Source organism: Ictalurus furcatus, chromosome 29, assembly GCF_023375685.1.
Source record: "Ictalurus furcatus strain D&B chromosome 29, Billie_1.0, whole genome shotgun sequence".
Lineage (NCBI taxonomy): Eukaryota > Metazoa > Chordata > Actinopteri > Siluriformes > Ictaluridae > Ictalurus > Ictalurus furcatus.
The window spans coordinates 6955180-6980682 of record NC_071283.1 but is presented as its reverse complement, the minus strand read 5'-3'; the positions used below and the strand labels follow the sequence as shown (position 1 = coordinate 6980682).

At 38.2% G+C, this 25503-nt stretch overlaps 1 protein-coding gene across 3 annotated transcripts in view; it reads left to right on the top strand.

The window, feature by feature from the left end:
• Positions 1-24109, top strand: part of LOC128604062 (spectrin beta chain, non-erythrocytic 1-like) — a 106520-nt gene extending 82411 nt beyond the window's left edge. For all 3 annotated transcript variants that reach the window (XM_053618836.1, XM_053618835.1, XM_053618838.1), the window contains 20 exons: positions 41-243; positions 332-422; positions 676-822; positions 1793-2056; positions 4412-4636; positions 5265-5354; positions 5569-5847; positions 7026-7156; positions 7425-7629; positions 8638-9012; positions 9169-9413; positions 9997-10135; positions 11801-11885; positions 11969-12165; positions 12265-12368; positions 12807-12861; positions 17867-18066; positions 21526-21699; positions 21789-21831; positions 22092-24109. In XM_053618836.1, the coding sequence (XP_053474811.1) occupies positions 41-243; positions 332-422; positions 676-822; positions 1793-2056; positions 4412-4636; positions 5265-5354; positions 5569-5847; positions 7026-7156; positions 7425-7629; positions 8638-9012; positions 9169-9413; positions 9997-10135; positions 11801-11885; positions 11969-12165; positions 12265-12368; positions 12807-12861; positions 17867-18066; positions 21526-21699; positions 21789-21831; positions 22092-22277 (3438 nt within the window). In that variant the 3' untranslated portion in view covers positions 22278-24109. The remainder of the gene's footprint in view (positions 1-40; positions 244-331; positions 423-675; positions 823-1792; positions 2057-4411; positions 4637-5264; positions 5355-5568; positions 5848-7025; positions 7157-7424; positions 7630-8637; positions 9013-9168; positions 9414-9996; positions 10136-11800; positions 11886-11968; positions 12166-12264; positions 12369-12806; positions 12862-17866; positions 18067-21525; positions 21700-21788; positions 21832-22091) is intronic.
• Positions 24110-25503: the final 1394 nt, after the last annotated feature.

Below are 25503 nucleotides of genomic sequence, written 5' to 3'. Positions count from 1 at the left end.
CATTAAGACTGGTTATCCCTCTTCCTTTCCTGCTCTTCAGGAATATGTATTGGCCCACACAGAGATGCCAGCTACCCTTGAAGGAGCAGAAGGGGCTATCAAGAAGCAGGAAGACTTCATGACAACCATGGATGCCAACGAGGAAAAGATTAATGGCGTGGTGGAGACGGGCCGCAGGCTGGTCAGTGATGGGAACATTAACGCCGAACGTATCCAAGAGAAAGTGGTCTCTATTGAGGAAAGGTACAGTGAAGCACATTCTCGACAGTTATAAATATCAATGTAAGGCAAAGTAAACAAATGATTTTGAGCGTATGGTGTGTTTTTACAGGCATAAGAAGAATCGTGAGGCAGCCCGTGAGCTTCTCACAAAGCTGAAAGATAACCAAGATCTCCAGAGGTTCCTCCAGGACTGCCAGGAGGTGAGCTACACTTGTAGATTCTTTTATTGCTGCGTGAGATAAATATTTATCTACTTTTATCTGGGGCTTTTGTCATTAGCTGTTACATCCTCTTTCAAAAATTTTGATACAACATAACACTTCCAGGAATTACTCTTATTCTTATGGGTATATTCATAAGCACAAGTTGACAGTAGTATGAAAAGGTGCAGATGGAGCTGTGTATGTGTGCATTTCTGATCTTGTTGTGTAATTGCCTCTCTCACACTTCCAGTTGTCCTTGTGGATCAGCGAGAAGATGTTAACAGCACAGGACATGTCCTACGATGAAGCACGCAACCTGCACAGCAAGTGGCTGAAGCACCAGGCTTTCATGGCAGAACTGCAGTCCAACAAAGAATGGCTGGAGAAAATTCAGAAGGTATAAAGCTGATTACAGAATAAAATTTAATTATATAATATATGTATACCAAAATGAGGTAATTGCTGTAAGGATTGCCCACCATATATTTTCAGTAAATGAGAAGTAATATGCTTTACATAATATCTGCATTGGTTGCAAGAATAGGGCTAAAGTTCTGAAAAGTACAATTACGAATTACAAAAAAGATGAATTATATGCTAAGCTTCTTAAGTATAGTATCTGTAACCATTTATAATATTAAATCACTTACATGATTAGCTTATAACAAAATTAACAAGATTTTTTTGGATGTATTGCAAAAATTATACATTAGCAAGTGAGAATATATTGAATATAGTTGAATGTATCTAATATTTTACTGTAAAAGGAATATACATACATGTTAAGCCATGAAAGTATCTTGTTCTTGTGTCAGATAATTTGACTGCTTTCTGAAAATAAATGCTTAAAATAAATATCAATAGAACAAGGCAACTTCAAGCTTGAAATTGGAAGACATGTAAAGTAATTTTATATTTGTTTTACTGTAATCTCATAATGAGTAATATTAAATTCACGTATTTTTGCTTGCTAAGTTTACTCATTTTAGGAGTATTAATTTTTTTAAGCCATCATTAATGCACTGGTTTTAATCTCCTAGACACTGGATACATATATACACCCTGCCCTAATTAAAAACACCTAATCCAACTTATTAGGTGAACTTTGGGAACCCTCATGTTCTCACTACTCAGTAGTGAATGTCCCATTCAGCCAGAACAATCTTTTGTGTTTCCAGCACAAAGATAAAATGTATATTAATATACTTACTATATATAATCTTCATCTCAATATATAAACAGTAGTATTAACAATATATGGAACTTTTTGGACTTTTGGATCCTGCTGATAGCAAGCTAGATTTCTAGACAGCCAATTTATATAATATTAGCTTTCTCATTCCTCATATTTTCTCATCTTCATGAAGGATGGCACAGCACTGGTGGCCGAGAAGCCAGAGACTGAGGCGGTGGTAAAGGAGAAACTGGAGTTTCTGAAGAAGATGTGGGATGAGCTGGAGTCAACAACCCAGACCAAGGCCCAGTGCCTGTTTGATGCCAACAGGGCCGAGCTGTTCACACAGAGCTGCGCTGACCTGGACAAGTGGCTCTCTGGTCTGCAGGGCCAGATACAGTCAGATGACTTCGGTAAAGACCTGACTAGTGTCAACATCTTGTTGAAGAAACAGCAGGTACTGTATGATCCACATGTTCAACTGAGGCTTTGTTCTAGAGCAATAAAGCAAAACAATATAATGGTTAATGGTTCTAGATTTCCAGAAGGGTTTTACATAGAGTCTTTTTACATAGAAGGATTTTACATAGATCCATTCAGGTTCTAAAATGTACCAGTGCTCGTCACTGTGACAGTACTCTAAAGAGGTACATTTATTGTAACTGTAAATTTAAGGAGCATAATTAGTAATCCCAAATTTTTCCCAGAGATGACATATATGAAGTTGTATGGTATTTGTAAACAATCAATGTTAATTATGTAAAAAAAATTTTATATATATATATATATATATATATATATATATATATATATATATATATATATATATATATATATATATATATATATACATTTTTTTTAAAAACTGAAAAGTCCATGAAAAATTGGTTTTATGTCTGGTCACAAATGTGACCGGTAGTAGAACACAGGAGTCTAGGTCTATGGTGTTAATGCATTTACAAACTGACAAACCTACAGCGGTTAGTTTAAAGACTGGGTTAAATAGTTAAATAGAAATGAATGTTTTATTCCATTAACAAAGAAGTACTTGAGTCACCTACATCACCACAAGTTGTTTGGAAGGATTTCAAGAAAAGAACCTCTACTCTCATCCAAAGACAAACTCAAGCATCTTCAGTCTGCCAAACATTACTGGAACTTCAAATGGGATCGGGTTCTATGGTCAGATGAAACCAAAATAAAGCTTTTTGGCAATAAACACCAGATGTGGTTTTGGTACACACCGAGAGGTAACCATATGGAAAAGTACCTTATGCCCATGATTATATATTGTGGTGGCTCTTTAATGTTTTGGGGCTGTTTCTCTGCCTCAACATTTTGTTAGGATACATGGCATCATGGACTCAAATATCAACAGATGTTAAATGAAAACCTGACTGCCTCTGCCAGAAAGCTTCAAATTGGCTGTGGTTGGATCTTCAAGCAGGACAATGATCCAAAACGTACAACAAAATCAACACAAAAATGGTTTACTGAGCACAAAATCAAGGTCCTGCCATGACCATCCCAGTCCCCTGACCTGAAACCCATAGAAAACCTGTGGGGTGAACTGAAGAGGAGAGTCCACCAGCATGGACCATGAAATTTGAAGGATCTGGAGAGATTCTGTATGGAGGAATGGTCTCAGATCCCTTGCCATGCATTCTCTAACCTCATCAGGCATTATAGAAGACTCAGAGCTGTTATCTTGGCAAAGGGAGGTAGCACAAAGCATTGACTAAAAGGGTGCCAATAATTATTGCACACCTATATTTAACAATGATGAGATTTTTTTTTATTTTTGATTATTTTATTTTTTTTATAAGCCTGAATTTTGTTTGCAATTGTTTGATATCCATAAGAGCAGAGTATTTTTGTGAATTTTTTAAACAAAATATGAAAAGGTTCAACAATAAAGACAATTTTTCACAGCCGCCTTTGCTCATATTTACCGAGGGTGCCAATATTAATATCTGACTCCATTGGCTATGGTCTTGGTCTTGACTTGGTCTCGGCAAAGGTGGTCTTGAACCCAACAATACTAAGAACTATTTTAACTATCAGGGGAATCCTAGAGGATCTCTGTTCCCTAAGAATGTGTTTTAGAAATTGTGAAGGATATGAAATCACAAAAATACATACTATTTGAGGTTATATCTTATCACAAGCATAATTATTTTAAATGTTCTTGTCACAGTACCATTATACCCTTTACAGTTAGATCCTTAATTGGCTCCCACTTTAAGGGTTTAAATATCCCAAGCATAATGTTTCTCTATATATGTACAGTTGCACACACGTCGTTGCTTTTTGCTAAATGTTTCTCCCCCTGTGGCTCATTCATAGCTGGTGCTCGAGCATCACTAAGTAGTTCACACTAACGATTGCATAATCATGCCCTCCCCCCTCCCCTCACAGTTATGTAACCTCTCTTTCAGCTCAGTGATATTGTAAATGAATCCAGTACATGCAAGTGTATGGTCTGTGTGTGGGTGTGTGTTTGTGCACCATACATAAATGTGTGAGAGAGGGCGTTCACTTGAATGCTGAGAGTACTATGTAAATATGTGTATGTCTGTCTATGGTATAAATGCAATCTGTTATGGACTTATATGATACATGCTGAAGAAATGGTTTTGGCATTATGTAAATTAGAGCAGAAAGCGTGTGTGCGCGCGTACGCATGTGTGTGCGCGCGTGTGTGTGCAAGGGAAGAAGCATGCACTACTCGATGTGTGAGATATGGGAAGAGGTTGCTCTGGATTTTCATTTCCTTTTTTCCTTTGCTTTCCTATCTTGTGCTCTTCTCCAGATGCTTGAAAGCCAGGTGGAAGTGAGGCAGAAGGAGGTGGAGGAGCTGCGCACACAGGCCCAAGCACTCAGCCAGGAGGGCAAGGGATCAGATGAAGTGGACGGTCTGCGCTGTGGCGTGGAGAAAAAGTTCCATGAGCTGCAGGAGCCACTGAAGAAACGCCGGAGCAACTTGATGGCCTCACGTGAGATCCACCAGTTCAACCGTGACGTGGAGGATGAGATTGTGAGTTCTCGACTACATGTTGTGTAAAGCTTTTCTGTACATTATTGTCTGGTACATGTAACACTGCCCCCTAGTGGATGTGTTTACATTAAGTTTAAGTACTGTATATTAAGGATTAAACTGATACTAATGCATTATTCGGAATGACAGACAATGTGATACACATACAGACACAAATAGGAGACACACTTTTTTGCTCCTGTTCTGGTTTACTCTAGAGATGTGCATCGGGACTGTTATTCTGCTGGGTGCTAAAAAGAAGGTTGCAAAAGTGGTTGCAGGGCAACAACGACCATGGCACTTATATTTTGGGAAATATATACACACACACACAATAATGGCCACACCCACTTTGGGTTTAAGATACAGATTTGCACCCCAAGTGAACATGTGCACAACATTTGTACATGTCGCAGGTGGAGAAGTCTTAATCAACCATGAGTATTTCAGCATGACATGAATGAATAATTCATATTTACTTTTAACAATTTTTTAAAAATTTGTTAAAAATATGTATGAAACTGGTTTCACCACAGGCCTGTGCTTAGATGGTAAACCTTGTAAAAGCCCAGCACAAATTCACAATGTTTTTTTCCTTCTTTTTTTTTTAAAAAAAAAAAAAAAAAAGCTCTGGGTGGAGGAGAGAATGCCAATGGCCACATCTACAGAACACGGCAATAATTTGCAAACTGTTCAGCTTCTCATTAAGAAGAACCAGGTCAGTACTAAATGACTGAAATATTAAAACACAGATAAAAATCTTAAGTCCTATAGCCTATAAAAGAAATGGTTAACCAATAGTGATTTATCATTTAAATTCTCAGAGACTAATCCCATAAGTTTATTTATTCTTTATTATCAACAATAGCATTGGTTATTTTGCCTGAACTCTCGCCTTATCACCTGCCCCTGTATTCCTGTCACCTCACTAGACTCTTCAAAAGGAGATCCAGGGTCACCAGCCACGTTATGATGACATTTTTGAGAGGAGCATACACATTTTAAAGGACAACAGTCCTGTCAGTGCAACAATCCGCCAGCGGTTAGATGAGCTAAAGCGGCTCTGGCACTTGATCCAGGAGGAAGTGGAAAAACGCCACAGACGCCTAGAGGAAGCGCACAAAGCCCAGCAATACTACTTTGATGCAGCGGAGGCTGAGGCATGGATGAGCGAGCAGGAGCTGTACATGATGTCAGAAGAAAAGGCAAAGGTGAGGAAAGCCGTTATAAGTACGTATTTCAGAAGTGAGGCCTCTTGCAGTCTCTATTACCATTTATTCAGATAATATTAGATTCTCAGGGTGACGATAAATATTTGCAGATCTTCTTAATAGTAAAACATAATAGTTTCTAGCAGATTTCTTTTGCTGTTTGTTTTTGTCACTTATATTTAGGATGAAGATAAAGTGACTTAAACAGGAACTCTTTTTCAAAGTATCCATTTTGTGATTACTGGGGGTATTTAAACCTGTTTGGAATTTTTTTCTCAGGGAGGGTAGGAGAAAATGCTGACAAACAAAATCACAGAGTAGTACTTGTAAAGGATTGAGTCAGAAAAAGAGTTAGTTTCTGATTCATTGTAACTAACGGAAATAGACTGCTGATTGTAATAAATGTTTAATTTCTTGGAGCCTATAATTAAAGTTACCAGTGCATCAGGTCTGCTGCCCCTCTGGGTGTTAATTGAAAATGTACCTGTCTAACAGTTGTTTTTTTAAGAATTGCGAGAAGTTAAAACTGGAATGTTAGTCTATGCTGTTGGCCAGATGTTACAAAAGAGGAGAACTTACAGAAAGGCATATAACTAGAAAATAGACAGAAGCTAGATGCATCCAAGTAAAAATAAAAAGGCTATGTATTATATCATCTCAGCACTAGCAATGTGTCTAACATTAGGAGATTATATTGTATAAATCAGTAGGGTGCATTGTGTAAAACAGTAAATACATTTTATTTCAAGCTAGATAACATTAGACTATTACATTATGTACACTGGTAGTAAAGATAGTAGAAAGATAGTTAACAGTATGCTAGCATTTGGCTAATTAGTTTTAATTAATTAATAAGTTGCAGTAAATTGGGTACAGAATAGCGTCTACTAATTTATGGCATGTCCAGAAGTGAAAACAAAAACTCATATCAGTTATTTTTTTCAAAGGCACCATTTTACAATGCACACTTTGACCATTTCTGTTACTTGTAAAAATTAAAGAACATCTGTGAAAACCTCAAACACTTCTTAGTATGAAAATACTTAGTCTTCTTAGTATGAAAATGCTAACTTTTGCACTGGACTGTGCATAATATGTTTTACATCTAATCTCACCTTGTTTGTCACTGTCTCATTCTTTCTGCCTTTATTTCATGCTCTTTCTGCCATTCTCTGCAGGATGAGCAGAGCTCTGTGGCTATGCTGAAGAAACACCAGATCCTGGAGCAGGCAGTGGAGGACTATGCTGAGACAGTGCACCAACTCTCTAAAACCAGCAGGGCCTTAGTGGCTGCTGGACACCCAGAAAGGTGCGGATATGAACAGTAGGGTGCACTGGATGGCAGGATGATTAACAGGAAAAAAGAGTCCAGGACACTTTTGATTTCACGAGTGACTCGTCCATTGTTGAGTTTTGTGATTTGGCTAATTTTATCTGAGAGACATGGAAACTCATTTCCACTGGTTTAAATGAATCATTTATTCTAAATATGTTAACAAAATAATTGAATCAGTTATCCTTACAGTTTTCTAACAGTTATGATAATGATCGTGAGCTGAAAATTTATCCTTCATTAGTGAGAGAATCAGCATGCGACAGTCTCAAGTGGACAAGCTGTATGCCGGTCTGAAGGACCTGTCTGAAGAAAGACGTGGGAAGCTCGACGAGAGATCCTGCCTGTTCCAGCTGAACCGTGAGGTTGATGATTTAGAGCAGTGGATCGCGGAGAGAGAGGTGGTGGCAGGTTCTCACGAGCTTGGTCAGGACTATGAACATGTCACTGTAAGTCCTCTGACATACTTTTCTATATATTCTGGCACACAGCTTTGCAATTTCTACCAAGAAATTTACGGAGAAAATATGTTTACCTTTCCAAAAATTAGTCTAACTGAGGATGTGTAAAACATACATAAAACATATATACATAAACATGACTGACCAGCAAGACGTAACTGCGTACAAAAAGTCCAGCAGTGGACCCTTTTTTTAGTGTTTATTTCTCCAGTGTATCGTACAATCACATTGTTTCATCAATTATGTTTCATTATCAGATATTTCCAAATTATTTCTCATAATAATATATAGCACCTTTAAGTATGAGCCACTGATAAACATGGACATTTTATATGAAGATATTGGAATCTCTTATCTCTAATCTTATCTCTTATCTATCTTTCTTATCTCTTAGCTTTGTAACTGGTTAGTTTCAAGACTCTGTTTACACCTGTTTTCCAAAATATCAGTATTATATCTTGATAGGGATTAACTACATAAATTGTAGACTTGTTTAAAACAGATTTAAAGCCAATCTCAAATTGTTTCAGAAAGTCTGAGGCAAATTTTCTCCAAACAATATACAACCGTCAATGCATCCGTCTCTCCAAGCCACATATGACCACCAAAACCCTTCACAATCTATTATGCCATTAAGCATGACACCCATGATTGCCATATAGCAAGGCAAAAGCATGAGCAGCTCCCATACTATCTGAAGTTATACCAGAGCCTACAAGGCGCTTGTCTGCCATCGGGAGCAACTTGGGGTTCAGTATCCTGCCCAAGGACACTTCAGCATATAGATTCATGTGGGCCGGGCATTGAACCGATAATCCTACGATTAGTGGACAACCCGCACTACCACCTGAGCCACCGCCGCCCCATAACAGATGCAAGAATTAAAAGCAAGACAAAACTTGGAGTAATCGTGATAAAAATCACACAAATGGTGTACACAGGCAGCTTCATTTAATGATCTCCACTCTGGTATTTAAATGTTTTTTTTTAACACAGATGCTACAGGAGCGGTTCCGAGAGTTTGCCCGTGACACAGGAAATATTGGCCAGGAGCGTGCTGACACAGTCAACAAAATGGCAGATGAACTGATCAACTCGGGTCACGCAGACGCCGCCACCATTGCTGAGTGGAAGGATGGGCTCAATGAGGCTTGGGCAGACCTGCTGGAGTTAATCGACACTCGCACGCAGATCCTGGCTGCGTCCTATGAACTACACAAGTTCTACCATGATGCCAAGGAGGTGCTTGGACGCATCTTAGACAAACACAAGAAGCTCCCAGAAGAGTTAGGCAGAGACCAGAACACTGTAGAGGCACTGCAGAGAATGCACACCACTTTCGAACATGACATACAGGCTTTGGGAACACAGGTAGGGTCCCTGAATATGTGCACTTGCAGCTGTGAGATTCTTCCACAAGCAGCTTGAAATATAATTTTTCTAGTACAGATGGCATCCAGCAGTTTTAATATATTTTTTCCCTAAATAAAATATAAAGGATCAAGTGCTTTGCTATTTGTGACACAGGTTAAGCAGCTGCAGGAGGATGCAGTACGTTTGCAGTCAGCCTATGCAGGAGATAAGGCTGAGGATATCCAGAGGCGTGAGGCGGAGGTGCTGGAGGCCTGGCGTTCTCTGCTGGAAGCGTGCGACGGCCGCCGTGTGCGTCTAATCGACACCAATGACAAGTTCCGCTTCTTTAGCATGGTGCGCGACCTTATGCTTTGGATGGAGGATGTCATCCGGCTCATTGATGCACAGGAGAAACCAAGGTATATTTCATGATTTATACAATTAGCTGCTCACAATTAATATTTTTGCAATATACAGCACCTTTAGAGAGCAGTTAGGAGATGGAGGCTTTTGGAAATTAAAAAGACAACTTTTTTGTTACTAGGACTGAACCTTAAATAATTTCTTGCTTAGTGTTATACTGTGTGTAATATGGTATTAATGAGTAATTAATAGGAAAAAGAAGGAAGTGACTTATTAGCATTATGAAAACTGCATTAATGAAATCATATGTTGGATTTTGGTGTAGTAACAGAATAAAGATCGTCAGAATGGACTGCAAGAGGAAGTTAAACAGGTTGTAAAGATGCAGGGGAAGGAGTAGTGTGGTAACTAAAAGGAAATGAACACGAGACTGCATAAGAACAAGAGACAAAGAAATTCGATAAGATTGTAATGACATTGTCTGTCTGTGTCATATCCTATCCTAATGCTTTTCAGATGTTTGGGTTTAAAATGCTTGAATATGGAAAGGACCTGGCCTAATGTAAAACATTTGTTAAACATTGTTAATTCTTGTTCAATTTAATTCCCGTTCAAAAAGAAATGAATTTGTTTATTTAGGGATGTTTCATCCGTGGAGCTTTTAATGAACAATCACCAAGGCATCAAGGCTGAAATTGATGCTCGCAATGACAGTTTCACAACCTGTGTCGAGTTGGGAAAAACTCTACTTTCACGAAAACACTACGCTTCTGAAGAGGTGATTTATGTTTCTATATCTCTACTCTTTATCATATCTGTCTATCACAAGTTATTGCAGTAGATGGTTACAGGATATGAAACGCAGACTGAATGTGGCTGTATGAAAATAAAATCTAAGGAATTCTTGTATATCGTGTGTAACACAATTGGTTTATACTGTAATTTTTGTCTATTTTTGTTGACTAAATGCAATTTTAGTTGGAGTATCATTAACTGAAATCAATCCACATGACGACAAAAATTTGACTACATCTTAATTTTTTTCTTTCAAGGACTATCACTAAATTTAAAAGAAAATGAGAAGAAATTCTAGGATGTTTTATCGTACACGTTCGGCAACCGAAATTATTCGGCCGAAAATAGCAAAAAAAGCATTTTCGGTGTTCGGCCGAATGAGTGAAAAGGCCGAATAAATATAGCCAAATAGCCTAGCAACCAGAGTGAGAAGCGCGAATTTCATGACCTCCACTTCCAGCAGCGAGCTTGGAGCGATGAGGGGGCGCGCACATACACGAGCTACGTACACGAGCACATGCTCTTCGGAGGTTGACAACTGTAACATTGTTTACTGTGGACACGTGCGTTTAATTGTTTCTGTTCCGGAGTATTCTGTCACATCACGAGACGTAAGGGAGTACGAAGCAGGTAAAGACGTATTTATTTCAGGGAACATAACATTAACAACATATCTAACTATACTATATCTGCTATAATACTCCACGAGGTGTACTGGGATGCGAGCGGTATATATCCCCAATATAATCAGCTGTATAGAACCATTTTTTGCACTCTTGTCAATGCACATTTTTTGTTGTAGGCTACTGAGTGTTACATTCTTTCAGCAGTCAGTTATAGGTCTAACATAGGCTATTCAAGGGGGGCTCAAAGATGACCACATCAAAATATTTTTATTTTACTCATATATTTATCTAAAGTTGTATTGTACCATGTTGGTCGCCTATGCCTGCTGGAATGAAAAAAAAAATGCTCAGTGTTAAATAAATATTTTGAAATTGTAGTTTTTGTAATTGATTTTTTTCTTTGAAAAGCAAGACAAAATAGTAAAAAGCACATTTTGACTATTTAATTCATGCAATTGTGGAAAAAAAATGGCAAAATAAATGGAAAAAACATGAAAAAACGTGTTCGGTATTCGGCCTTCGGCCAAGTTTTTCCATTATATTCGGTTTCAGAATTTTCATTTCGGTGCATCCCTAGTAATTAGGAACCCAGATTATCTGTGGCTCTTTACAACATACAATGATACTTTAAGACGTTACAAAATTTTAAGCATTCTTTATGTAGTTTTTTTTCCTTTTTCCTTTGAGATTGAAACTGTTTTGAAAAAAAAAAAATCCTCTCCAATCTCATTTAAACATTTTAAGTGATATGAAGTGGTGTTTTAAAATGAAGTATTACATTTAACATAAGGGTGCCTGTTTTTGCCTGAAGAATAATGGTATCTTGTTTATGAGCACCTTTCAGGGTGCCCAGGAACACTGTATATAGACACAACAGAACACAATAATACATGTAACTATAATAGGAAGCGGAAGAATAGCATGAAATAAACTTGAAATAAACTTTAAACCTAAATTACATTATGTTCAGTATGTATACATATGATGGTAGCCATAAGACATTTCTTCTGTCCCCTGCTCAGATCAAAGAAAAGTTACTCCAGCTGACAGACAAGAGGAAAGAGATGATTGACAAGTGGGAAGACCGATGGGAATGGCTGCGACTGGGTAACCCTAGTTAAATCTAATTTAATTGAATACAGTCTTGCTGTGGTGATCTGGTGGTTTGACTGTATTTTATTTGGCTTCAGTTCTGGAGGTGCACCAGTTCTCACGGGATGCAGGTGTGGCTGAGGCATGGCTGCTGGGCCAGGAGCCATATCTGTCCAGTCGGGAGATGGGTCAGAGTGTGGATGAGGTGGAGAAGCTCATCAAGAGGCACGAGGCGTTCGAGAAGTCAGCCGCCACTTGGGAGGAGCGTTTTGCTGCTCTGGAGAGGCTTACCACTGTGAGAGAGAGAGTGGAAACTTTCAATCACTGAGCAAGAAATTGATGGGAGCCATATACTGTTTTCCTGTATATTAAGTGTGCGTGTCTGTGGTTTTAGATGGAATTACTGGAAGTGAGAAGACAGCAAGAGGAAGAGGAAAGGAAAAGACAGGCACAACCTGTAGAAGCTCCCCCTGGTGACACAGCATCACCACAACAGAGGTGATTTTAATGACATGATTTAGCCTGATTTATAGAGTTTGTCTTCCCAACAAATTTCACAAAGGTGTAGGAATTTAGTGAATTGGATTAGGGATTTAGAAATAGGTGTTTTGTTCCAAGTTTTGATATTTTGTAGGGATGCTGGACCTCATTTTTAATGCCCATAGAGTGTATAATAATACTATATCACAAAAGCATTTTGATAAGGTCCTTTTCTACTTCCTTCAAACAAAGGAAGTATAAAGTATACAGTATAAAAACTCCTTCCCATCACTGATCATGTTGTTATTTTGGCATTTATGAAAACTAAACATTTTACATGTTTTTATCTAATTAGTGATTACAAAATTCAGAATTAAGTCATGATTAATTCACTTTAAGTATATATGCAGATGTTAATAAAAATGTGTATATGCATGTATGTATGTGTGTTTCTAGGGAGTGTGAGCAGGTATCTCAGAATGGACCACCACCAGAGCAGGACTCTCCCCGGGTTAGTTACCGTTCCCAAGCCTACCAAAACTACTCGAGTTTTCACTGTCGACGAGGCACCACAGGACTGTGAACTCGCCTTCGATGGGAGAGCGGGAAAAATGTCCAGTCCACCTGACTAATTATCCCACTCATTCTCAATTTCTCACTATCACCATTCTTTATATCTGAGTCTGCTGCTTGCTTTTAGAGGGTAGAACGTGGTCTGCTTTTAGATATGTAGCTTTGTTGTGGTTGGGTCCCTGTAGCCTGTATAGCCTCCTTCTAGCAGTATATATGATTGCAATATCTTTGTTGTTTTCAGGTTGTCTGTCGCATAAACTGTATAAAAGTTGGACAACACTGATTCCTGTTGTGCTGCTTAGAAGCTAAAAAGGCTGGATTAGGAGGTCAGCATCTTGCTTGCCCTGTAGATGAAAATTGTGGTCAGAGTCTGTGCAGTAGATATGGGAGGTGAGGTAATGTGTCCACCTGATGCTCGATCATGTTCACTGTGGACACTCCCATGTTTATCAGCACACCCACTCTACATACGGGGAGAGTTCATATTGACTGAATATAACATCAATCTTAAGCACTTTGCACACAGCAGGAGAATAATTGCTCTCCACTTCGCATCATCATCCTGCCTACCGTATGAATGGTCAGAAATCGCCCTCACACAGCTTTCCATACAGCAAGCGAAACATCTATCCTATGGTAACCAAAGTGAGAACTATATTGAAAACAGCTATAGTACTGTCCAGACATTTATCATGCAGAAAAATATTGAGGCAGGTAAAATCATGTTGTCCATCTTATAAATGGTTTATGCGCTATCTACATCTTGGCCTCTGGTGTGTGATGTACTGTAGAAGATAATTTATTAGCAGTAATATATTACTGCTTTTAAATGCTTAAGGGCCACAAGGGCTGTTATTCTAACCCGGGCACGCAACACCTGGCTAAAACTAGCTAGGTACTGTAGCACTAAATTATTGAATTAAGTTGCCATATGCCAATTAGGCATGAGGCTGAACATGCATGGATTGACAGTACCATTGGTATAACTAATGTTTCACTTGTTTGGTATTGCTAGGAGAAATTTCATTTTTTTCATGATTTCCTCCCAAGATTACAGATATTTTAAGAAAGTCCAGAACTAAAATCTAATGATAATGTTCCATACATCTTTGCAGTGCCTAGTTTAGGATTAATGCTTAGCTATCTCAGAAAGGTTTTATTGGTTTTATGTTATCATGTAGGTGTTTTCTGTGAGAGAAGTTCTAGATAGGTCCCTCCAAGGTTTACATCCGTTTTATTTTCATGTACTGGTTAGCTTTTATTTACATTTTCATTCCTAGAAGTAAGGATTTTGATACACCCTATGGCACAAATCAGCACAAAATAATGACAGGTTATTTAATTTCTTTATAGTTGGGTGATTAACCTTTCTTTTAGTTGAAAAATTAAGGATTGTAATTCTAAACTTAATTCCATATGAACTCTTATTCATCCACTGACTTGCCACCTCAGGATGCATCATTCCTTCCCTTTATTTTTTCTGTTGGTCATTATTTTAGCTCCTTTTAACCATAAATGTACAGCACTATAGGTAAGAACACAAAATAACACAGGGCATAAAATGCCAGTTTCTTTGACTTTGCTAATAGTATTTTTTGAATTCGCAGGATATTCCTGTGCTCACGTCCTTGCTGAGTACCAATAGCAAGGTAATTTTGAATAGTTAAATTCATGGAAGGCATCTATCATTAAAATGTCCCTCTTTGCAGGGAGAAAACATGCACTTGATCAAATGCCTCAGGGTGCCTGCACTTGTCCTTGTCACTAATACTGAGACCTGCCTTTGTAAACATCTAGGCACCACCAAGCTAATCTGTGGTGCAATGTTCCCAGTTTTCCCTACTGGAGTCACCAATACTGGCATCCCAGCCAGAAGTAGGAAGTCAAATTGGCACTGTAGCCATTATCCAAGCATCCATATTTGAGGAGCCACTACCTTTTTCTACTGCATAGCTTGAGCATCATGGTACTGAACCGTCTGCAAAGGAGTCAAGTGATCCTCGTTTCATGATGGACTTTGAATTTTGGTGCTTCCACATTCTTTCCATGTAGGGCCTCTATTGTCACACTTTGTTTCATTGCAGCCTCTTAGCTTCTGCCGCACCACTGCTACATGCTTTAATCTTCAGTATGCTTCATTGATGGACTATCAGCACTGTCCACCAAAATTCAAGCTTAGATAATGAGAAGAAGCTTCTCAGAGTACATTATGGTCTGTCTGTATGTAAGGCAACTATAGTAAGCTCCTCCAGATTCTGTATTTCATTGTGCTGTTTCATTGCCTCTAAAAGCTCTTGCCGTGGTTCCATGCCTACTGCAAACTCCTCTTCAATTCAATTTAGGAAAGCAGTTGCTCTTCCCATTTCAGGGGGATAAACAGCTGAGCCGTCTGCATGTTTCTGTTCCTTCTGCAAAAGTGCAGTAAAGGACCTTACCGTTTTCTTCCTAGAGAGCTCAATGATGACTCCTGCATCAACACTGTAAGAAGTGATGTGATTATTGTAAGGTACAAACGTGTCTAGAAAAGAGTCAAACACAAGAATTACCATCGTCCAAGCTGTGCATCAGTACTCTGACTGTGCATATTTAAGAATAACAAAATACCGAAAAGGACTAGAGCGTTACACATGCCGTCTTTGAATCCACAATCTCAACTTCTTGTCAAGAACAGGAAAGAGAGAGGTAGCAGGGTCCATTTATAGGCTACCCATGTGAGGTAACAGTCACAAGGTGGCAAATGTTCTGTTGGTATTCAGCAAGGAATCAAGCACACAGTACTGCACTAGTTCTAAAGATAACCATAATTGTAAAGTAGCAGCACTTAAAGACCTATATTTATAAATCTCAGATTTATTTTCGAGCTGGAGTCACTAATTATTTTTAGCAGTAATTAAATCTATTGTAAAATGTTGCTGTTTCACATTTGTCAAATTTAATTTAGCTGTTTTAATTTTTCTAAAATCACCTATCCCAAACCAAGATAGAGAGTTCATGAGCATTCAGGTGTTCTCATTTTGTATTCCCTTTAATGCAAACATGATTTAAAAAGGTTTTTTTTTCCTATATCAGCATCTATATTAAACATATTTTTCAGCAGTTTTATTTAAATATATAATATATATATATATATATATATATATATATATATATATATATATATATATATATATATATATAATATAGAAATTCTGCTTTTGGCTGATTTTCTTATGCAAATAACAGATTAAGAAGAGAAGTCAGGGTGTCAGTTTAAGGCATAAAATGTACATTATCATAAAGTTTTCACAAAATGTATGGGCCAATTTAGATGCTATTAACTATTAAAACCATCATCTTGTCAAACTAACATTTCTTCCTACAGCCACCTTTTCTTGTTTATTTACTAACCTTCCCCATCAAATAAACCCCACTGTGGGATACACAGTAACCTGTTCATGATTGCTTCACCAATATTTTTATTGCTTATGTGGTTTTTATGTTATGTGCATGTCATTGTTACCATGTTGATTATTTTATGTTTATTCTGTTTTTAATGTTGGTGGTTAACATTGTAATCCAGTGTCGTTCTTGGGATTGCTTATGGGTTGTCATTAATTTTCCTATTAATACATCTTTCATAGTCATTTTTGGTTATCATCTTTTATTTTGTGTGTGTTTATTATTTAATATATCTTTGTCAGTTCAGACAGACCACGCATCTAAATAAATCTAATTTTCGTAAACAGTAGAACACAATCGAAATTCTATAAAACGGCAAATTTTCTTAATCAACATTGAATGTTAGTAAGCTTATTAACAAATTCTCCAATTGATACAGCAATTTTAAACAGAAATTTGAAAATCAACAGCTGAAGTTTATATTAATTAAATCAACTGACTTAATGGGATTTAAGTTAAGGTGAGTATTGACATCTTTTGTGGTAAAGGTTACAGTGTTTTACTTTAATACCACTTCCAAATTGTACACATTGAGACTTTGAAATGAGAATATTTAGAAAATTTAGGAAGTCTGTTGAAGTGCCCCGAATTGGTGCCTAGGATTGATCCAGCCTCCGAAAGGCTCCGTATAAAAGCAGTTGGGATTGGTCCTGTCCAGAGGAGCTCAGAATGGGGTAATAAACTGAAAGTTTGGAGTGGGTGTGATGCCTTAATCTCTTTAACCTTGCCAAAAATCACTTCCTCTGCCGATCATATGAACAATTACTGATGTACACAAGCAATTTCAGAAATTGTTTGTGTTTTTTTAATTATTTTCTTTTTTGTGTGTGTTTCTGCTGGCTGTTTTCTTCTGCCAACTATGATTGCCAGTCGAGTGGCCATGTGGTGTGCTGTTTCTAATGTCCTAATCTAATTTTGCATGTCACTCTCATCTGAACTTCTGGCTTTGATCAAGTCTAGTCAAAAGCATCTGTACTATCCCAGCTACACAGGGAGCTTGCCTGGTTTGATATGCAAAGAATACAGTAGCAAAGCCTGTTATCATGAGACAGAAAATGGTAGAATCGACAGATGGTAAAAAAGAAATTAAAGCCAACTTTAATTCTTTGTGTGCTATATATTATTTTAACAATTTGAGGCTGCTGTAGCAGCATTAATATACACTCAGTTGCAATTTTATCAGGTATTATAGATTATACCTTCACATTTATTGGCCTTTTTTCTAATACATCTATATGCACTTTGTTGGTCTACAATTATTGAATGTCCAATTTGTCAGTCACCTTTATTCTATCCATTAATGAAAAGGGATTTTGTTAAGGAGGTGCACTAAACAACTGGCAACTGAGTATATATTCACAATTTGTGACAAGAGCTACTCAGATGTTTCTACACAGCCTCGGTCTCTAATGCATACTGCTTTGCTCAATAGGCTGTGTGTAAGCATGGTGTGATATTTTTTAACTGAAAAGCACTGTTGCTAACTTTATCTCTCTGTATATTAGGAGGACACAGGAGGAGTTGATGTAGTTAATGGGGTGGCAGAGCCCAGTCCAAGCTCCTCCCCAACAGGAAGTCGCAAGGGAAAAGCAGGTCAAGCTGCTACACTACCAACCAAGTCCCAGGACACAGCTTCAGCGCAGATTGAGGGATTCCTGAACCGCAAACATGAGTGGGAGGGTCACAACAAGAAAGCCTCCAATAGGTGTACTACAATACATATGATAAAAGTTATATAAAGCAAAGCATTATTAAATATTGTAATATACTAGCAATAGCTTTTCCAGTTGTTTTGACTTACTCCCACTCAGGCGTGGCATCTAGGGGGTCACATGGATGAGCTTAGCCTACCTAAAAATACCCAGTGCTGAGTGAGAAAATAATGCAATACAATGTAACATATGACACCTCCATAAATATTTGTGCCCTTCTTTAAAAAATGAACTATTCAACATGAACAAATACAGTGTGTTTGGGGTGGGGTGGGGGGATTACAGCATGTACACTAACTGTCCACTTTAGTAGGAAAACCTACACATTAATGCAGTTACCTGATCAGTCAATCGTGGCTGCAGTGTAATGCAAAAAAAAAAATCATGTGGATAGAGCTTCAGTCAATATTCACATCAAACATCAGAATGGGGGGAAAAGTGTGATCATTGTGACTTTAACCATGGTATGATTTTTGGTACCAGATGGGCTGGTTTGAGTATTTCAGATACTGCTGATCTCCTAGAGTTTTCAAAAACAATAGTCTCTAGCGTTTACACAGGATGGTAACAAAAACATCCTGTGAGCAGAGGGTCTGCAGGCTGAAACATCTTGATGAGAGAGATCAGGTGAGATTGATCAGACTGGTTTGAGCTGACAGGAAGTCTAACTCAAACTAGACCGGTACATTTCCTGGAGAAAATGTGAGTGGTGCTTGATGCGGCGAAACTCAGATGGGGTGCCAATACTTTCGAGAGCCGGACAGATAGGGCGCCAGCATTGTTAGAGCCGGCCGTGTAGTGTGCCAATACTTTTTAAAGCCGACCGTCAAGGGCGCCAGTACTATTGAGAGCTGGCCGTGTTGGGTGCCAATACTTCTGAGAGCCGAACAGATCATGCGCCAATACATTTTAGAGCCAAATGTGTACGGAGGCAAAACTTTTAGAGCTTTCTGTTTAGAGGGCCAATACTTCTGAAACTCAATGCAAGTGTATGGGAAATTTTCCGAATTTGAGCTTCCGTAGCGGGAATTCCAGCATTCCGATCGCTTTTAAAAGTCATAGCACACCTCTCCTCAATAAGCCGATCGATATGACACCTGACCAGTCGATCTCCGACAAACAGTGCGGGACTAGTTACGCGCCAAAAAAAGTGGAAGAAGAAGAAGAATTATTATTATAATTAGTGGTGCTTGAAAAGCACTACTATTGTTCTCTTGCATACTTATTATTATTATTATTATTATTATTATTATAATAAATATGCAAGAGAACAATAGTAGTGCTTTTCAAGCACCACTAACAATACCGTAATTTTCGGACTATTGAGCGCACCTGAATTTGAGCCCCACCCACTAACTTTAAAAAGAAAAAAAAATTTTGTACATATATAGGCCACACTTGTCTATAAGCCGCAGGTGTCCACGTTGTAACGTGAGATATTTACACAGAAAGATGTTACACAGAAAGATTTTTTTAACTTTTAATTAAATATGTACCGTAAATGCTTTTTCCAAACAGTGCCTGTAACACGGCTGGTTACCAGGAAAAGTCATTGATTGCTTTCTTCATCTTCCTCCTGCGCACTAAAACCACTAAAGTCGTCTTCTTCAGTGTCGGAATTGAACAGCCTCAGAATTACCAGTACTTCGTCACGCACTTCCTCAGTCTCTCTTTCGTTGTCGCTCCCAATGTCACTTACGTCTCGAGGCAAATTCGCCCTTGAGCTTGTGCTGTCCTCTTCATCACGCAGCAGTCCAGCCTTTCGAAACCTGTTGGTGATAGTAGATTTTTTGACACTGCTCCACGCTGTTAGGATCCACTGGCAAACTTGAGCAAAAGTTGCTCTTCGCATGCTATTTCCTTCTTCGACAGCCAGATCGATCGCCTTTAACTTGAAAGCTCCATCATATGCATTTCTTCGTGTGTTTTCCATGATGAGGGTGTGTGCATGAAGCGCAAAATGACTGATCTGAAGAATTTAGTGTGAGTGCGTTTGATTTAATTTGAACAGTTTCATTGGTCCACTGTGACCTGTTCGGTAATTTCATTGGTCCGATGTGACAAGGCTAAATGTTTTGGCGGCATGAAGCTCGTTAGCTGTAAAAATCCATAAATTAGCCGCATCATTGTTTAAGCCGCAGTGTTCAAAGCGTGTGAAAAAAGTAGCGGCTTATAGTCCGGAAATTACAGTAATAAGAATGCAAGAGAACAATAGTAGTGCTTTTCAAGCACCACTAATAAGCGCTCTTGAAAAGAATGCACAACACATCAAACCTGGGCTACAACAGATTCCACATCAGATTCCACTCATCAGATTCAGCCAAGAACAAGAATCTGAGGCCATCATGGGCACAGATTCACTGAAACTTATTTTTATTTATTTGTATAGCGCTTTTTACAATAGACATTGTCTCAAAGCAGCTTTACAGAAATATCAACATGGTATACAGATATTAAAGGTGCAAATTTATCCCAACTGAGCAAGCCACTGAGTGGCGACGGTGGCAAGGAAAAACTCCCTAAGATGTTTTAAGAGGAAGAAACCTTGAGAGGAACCCGACTCAGAAGGGAACCCATCCTCATCTGGGTAACAACAGATAGTGTGAAAAAGTTCATTATGGATTTATATGAAGTCTGTATGGCCTTAGGAGCAGCCGTAGTCCCAGCAGTCTGGAAACTGTCAGTTAAAGATTGGAAAAAGACCATGTGCTTTTTTTTCCCTCTACTCTTTAACGGTCCAGTTTGGTTTAGTTTGTGCCCATTATAACCACAGATTTCTGTTTTGGGCTTTCAGGAGTGGAACCCAGTGTGGTCCTCTGTTGTTGTAGCCCATCCTCCTCAATGTTTTTTGCATGCTTTAGATGCTTTTCTGCTCACCACGGTTGTAAAGAGTGATTATGATGAATTACTCCTTCCTTGCAGTCCTCTTAACAACAAAGCGTTTCCACCCACAGAACTGTCGCTCACTCTGTGTTTTTTCATTTTTTCTGTGTAAACTCTAGAGACTATTATGTGTGAAAATCCCAGGAGATCAACAACCATGCCACACATTTTCTTCATTCTGACATTTGATGTGAACATTACCTGAAGCTCTTGACCTGTATCTGCATGATATTTGCATTGCACTGCTGCCACATGATTGGCTGATTTAAATAACCGAATGAATGTACCAGTGTTCCTAATAAAGTGGTCAGTGAGTGTATATTGTTGTATATGTCAGCTTATATATACAGTGTGTATGGGGGCTGATCTTCCTTCATCTGGCCACAACAAACAGTTTCAGTCGCATTTGGACCATAGATTTCGTGAAAGAAGACTGTTCAGGAAAGCTGATCAGGATAAAATGTTTACTGGAGATGAATGAATGAAAAACGTGTGAAATGTTAATACATTTGCATGATGCACATTTTAATCCTCTTTCTGCATTTCTCTTTTTTTAATGTTTTGTGCAGATCTTGGCACAATGTCTACTGTGTGATTAATAACCAAGAGTTGGGCTTTTACAAAGACAGCAAAAGTGCTAGTCAGGGAATACCATACCATGGTGAAGTTCCCATTAGTCTGAAGGAATCCACATGTGAGGTTGCCCTTGACTACAAGAAGAAGAAACATGTTTTCAAGCTCAAGTGAGACATTTCACACTTTGCTTAATATTTGATGTTTCTATTAGAGAAGTTGTACTTATAGCTTTTAATTTTTTTTTCTTCACTTTCAGAATTTTAAATGGGAATGAGTATCTCTTCCAAGCCAAAGATGATGTAAGTTTTTCTTTTGTGCTTACCATTGGTATGGAAGTGACTACATTTACTAAAGTGTATGTTAGATACAATGTCAACAATATTATGTCTATACATAAACGGATAAAGATTGTGGCATTGTGTTACACCCCTAATAGGCATAAATGGGAGAGAAAAAATAGAACTGTAAAAAAATAGAACTGAAAAAATAGCTGTAACACACTAAGGCATGATATATATTTTGTACCTTGTTCTCTCTCCCTACCTCTCTGTTCCCTCAGGAGGAGATGAACTCATGGATCCAGGCGATCTCATGCAAGACACCCTCCGAGATCAGCAGCCATAGCACTCCCGCCTCAGGACGCACTCAAACCCTGCCCACCTCTGTAAGCATGGGTGCTGAGTCCAGCCCTGGCAAGCGGGAGAAAGACAAAGAGAAGCGCTTCAGCCTCTTCAAGAAGAAATAGATGTTTCCCAGCAGTTTTTTGTTTGTTTGTTTTTCCTTCTCTTTCATCCTCTTCCTGAAGCGGAACACCACGCAAAAGTTCAGAGACAAAAGTCCACACTTGGTGCCTGAGACACCTCTGAGTAGGCTCTTTTTTTTTCCCCCCCCTTTTTTTTTCTTTTCTTTTTTTGGTTTAAAAGGAAGGAGCTTGAGAATATTTTAGGGTTCTTAGATTATGAGGTGCTTTGAGCAGTCATCTGTAAATCATTCCTAAGTCTCAGAGACAATTTATTATAATTAATAAGCTTTCTTTCCATGTATCATCTTTTCTTTCTTTGTACTTGCTTTTGTTCAGTATATCTGCTTTAGTGCAATTAAGTCTCGCTAGTTTTTTTTCTTCTCTCTCGTTTTGTGTGTGATGTTTGTAGGATCTGCCCTCAGTTTTGTGAGGCGTTTACTGATGGAGGGCAGTGGTGCTTTAGACTCCGTTGAGTTGTTAACCTGCTGGTGAATTTACATTACTAATAAAAGCATTAGCCATTATAAGTTTCCTTAAAGGGCAGTTTCTGTATTAAAGAGCTTAGTATGAAGCAAATGCATCTCAATGCAAACCCACAAAATAGTGGCCAAAATTAGCTTTTGCTGAAATGTTTGATATGTTCATGATGTGAATGGTCAGAATGTTGGTTAATTATGAAGGAATACTTTTATCAAGGATAAAAAACATTTTTTTAAATAGTTTTTTCTTCTTGTACTTGAGTTGCAATATATTAAATGTGTGTTTAAAGAGTATTTAGAGTAAAATATGAAAATAGATGTGTATTGTAACTCCTAAAAGGCATCATTTGTTAAGTATAGAAATGGATTGTGTTATTTCTGGGGTAGGGACTGAAAAAAACAACTGCTTGCTTGTTGGGTATAGCACCATCTGTTCTCGTTTCGCTACTTTTTCTGGCTACCTTATAAATAGGGCGCAATCTGTCAGTGTAACTACTGTAACAATACCTTTTCATCATTATTGCACAATCAGAATAATGCCATATTGCCTCTGGGGCTTGCTGGTTCTTATGTAAAACATGGACCGAGACCTCATGTGGATGGATCTGCACCTGTAGCCTTTTAGCCTATCTGTTATAAATATGTGCAAAGTCATTAAAATGCTTTTGAAATTAAACTTACTGATTTTGCTTGTTTGTAGGTAATCACATCCAACAACAATAATACATTCTGTGCAGGTTTGATGCTGGTTTCAGTGCTTAGCAAAATAAGAGAATCAGGTTGGAAGAATATTAGTCAAAAGATGGATTTCCATTACCACATCTAGGTTTTGTGCATTGTCAGATGGTGTGTTCAGAGAATTCTCTAGGGCGATGACGAGATCTTGGCCTGTCACATTTACATTACATTTAAAATTACAACCTATGATGAGACTTCGAGGTTGACGATGGAGTAAGATGTGTTTTGTGCAGCTCTGTTGATTTTCACACAAATTTCATTAAAACAAGACAACGTAAAGCTCATCTGTGATTTCAAAGCATGTACAGTGTTGTATACATTCAACATCAACTTCACGTTGCTCCTTTTAATGCCTTCGAAGAGACGAGGAAAAAAGATGGCGTTGAGGGAGAAAGTTTGGCCGAGACCCCACGCTTGCCTGAAGAGGTTATTTCAATGGCGAGTAACGACCCAGTGCTACTTGCGATTGAATCTCGGAGTGGGTCTGTGCAAGGTTAAAACAGAATTAAAAGAGAGATTGGTAATAGGTCCCTATGAACTGATCTGATTTGGTTTGATTGTCTACCAATTTGAAATGTCCCTTTTACTTCAGCCTTAAGGTGAAGTAAAATATTCATGTTTTGGCGTCAGACTTCCTCTGTGAAATTAACCATATGCACGTTTTAAAAATGTATTTATGGTTAGATTTATAATAACAACTGCAGCAGCAACAACCATATTGTTTCTTAAAAGATTTTTAGTAAATTTATTTTTATTCAATTGAATGCTTCACAATGTCTATTTAAACTCGATTGATTTTGCCATTTTATAATAAATAATTTTAAAATCGTTTAGACTGTAAACTCAGAACTGCTGTACATTTTTGGTTTTTCTGGATTTGTTACTTACATTTAAAATAATCATTTTCGGCGCTGTTAGCACTATGTATGGAAAAGCTGCGCTTCTAAAAATTTGTGTGGCTAGATTTCAATTACATTTACATTTATCCTTTTAGTGCTACCATGCAAGATTTATAATTGAGTTCTAGAGAAGCAAAGTGCACAGAGTAGAGGTGTAAGAGCCAGTTTAAGTTTTTGTTTGTTTTTTTTAAATAATGTGGGGTTGGCATTTTAGGATTTAGTTAAATGCTCATGGAGGAGTGGCTGGTTTAACCGCAGTTTGTGGGGGAGATGGCGACGCTGGAGAAGAAAATCGACGCGGCACGGGGCACATTTACTCATTCCGTTACTTCTATTCCGAAAACACGCTCCGGAGAGTAAATTCTAAAGTTGTGTCCCAAATGCCGTACTATACACTTACACTATGCATTATATACTCTAGCATCTAGTGAATTTTAGAAGGGTAATATCTCAAATGGAAGACTAGCAGGTTTTTTTTACTAACCGGTAGTATATGCTGTTTCCCTGTCAGTGGCACATAATGTCATATGCACGTAATGTGATGCTGCTATCTTTAGCAGATACCCAGAGTCACCAACAATGACTTTCTTCAGTTTACTGTTTATGCCCAACATGACCTCAGACACCATCAGACGGAGGAGTAATCGTCCAGTGACTGAGGAAGAAAGTGTGCGACCTCCAAGTCTTCTAAGGCAGTGAAGCATTTTATATTAAATACTGTGTAGACTGTAGACTGTGTTTGCAGACTGTAACCTGCAAACTTTACAAAGGAGAGTTTGTGAAGCAGGGAAGCACAACGGTGATGGATGACAACTGTGTGCAAGGGGCAGGGGAAACTGGTGCAACTTGCTTAAAAGGTTTAGTTTAATTCCAGTTTATTGTCATTATATGGTGTATTTGCGTGCTTGCAGTGTAACTTCTGTCGTTTATTATAACGGAAGTGATCTATTAGTAACAAGGCTGCGTTGATCCTCACTCGCAGTGAGAGTGCGAGTAAGAACTGTAATGTCTAATTAAAACATTATGACCAGAAGTAAACAGAAGTAATATCTGTCTAAAGGCAGCGAGTAACAGAAACCACAAGCTGCAGTGTAAGTGAGATTTTATTAATTT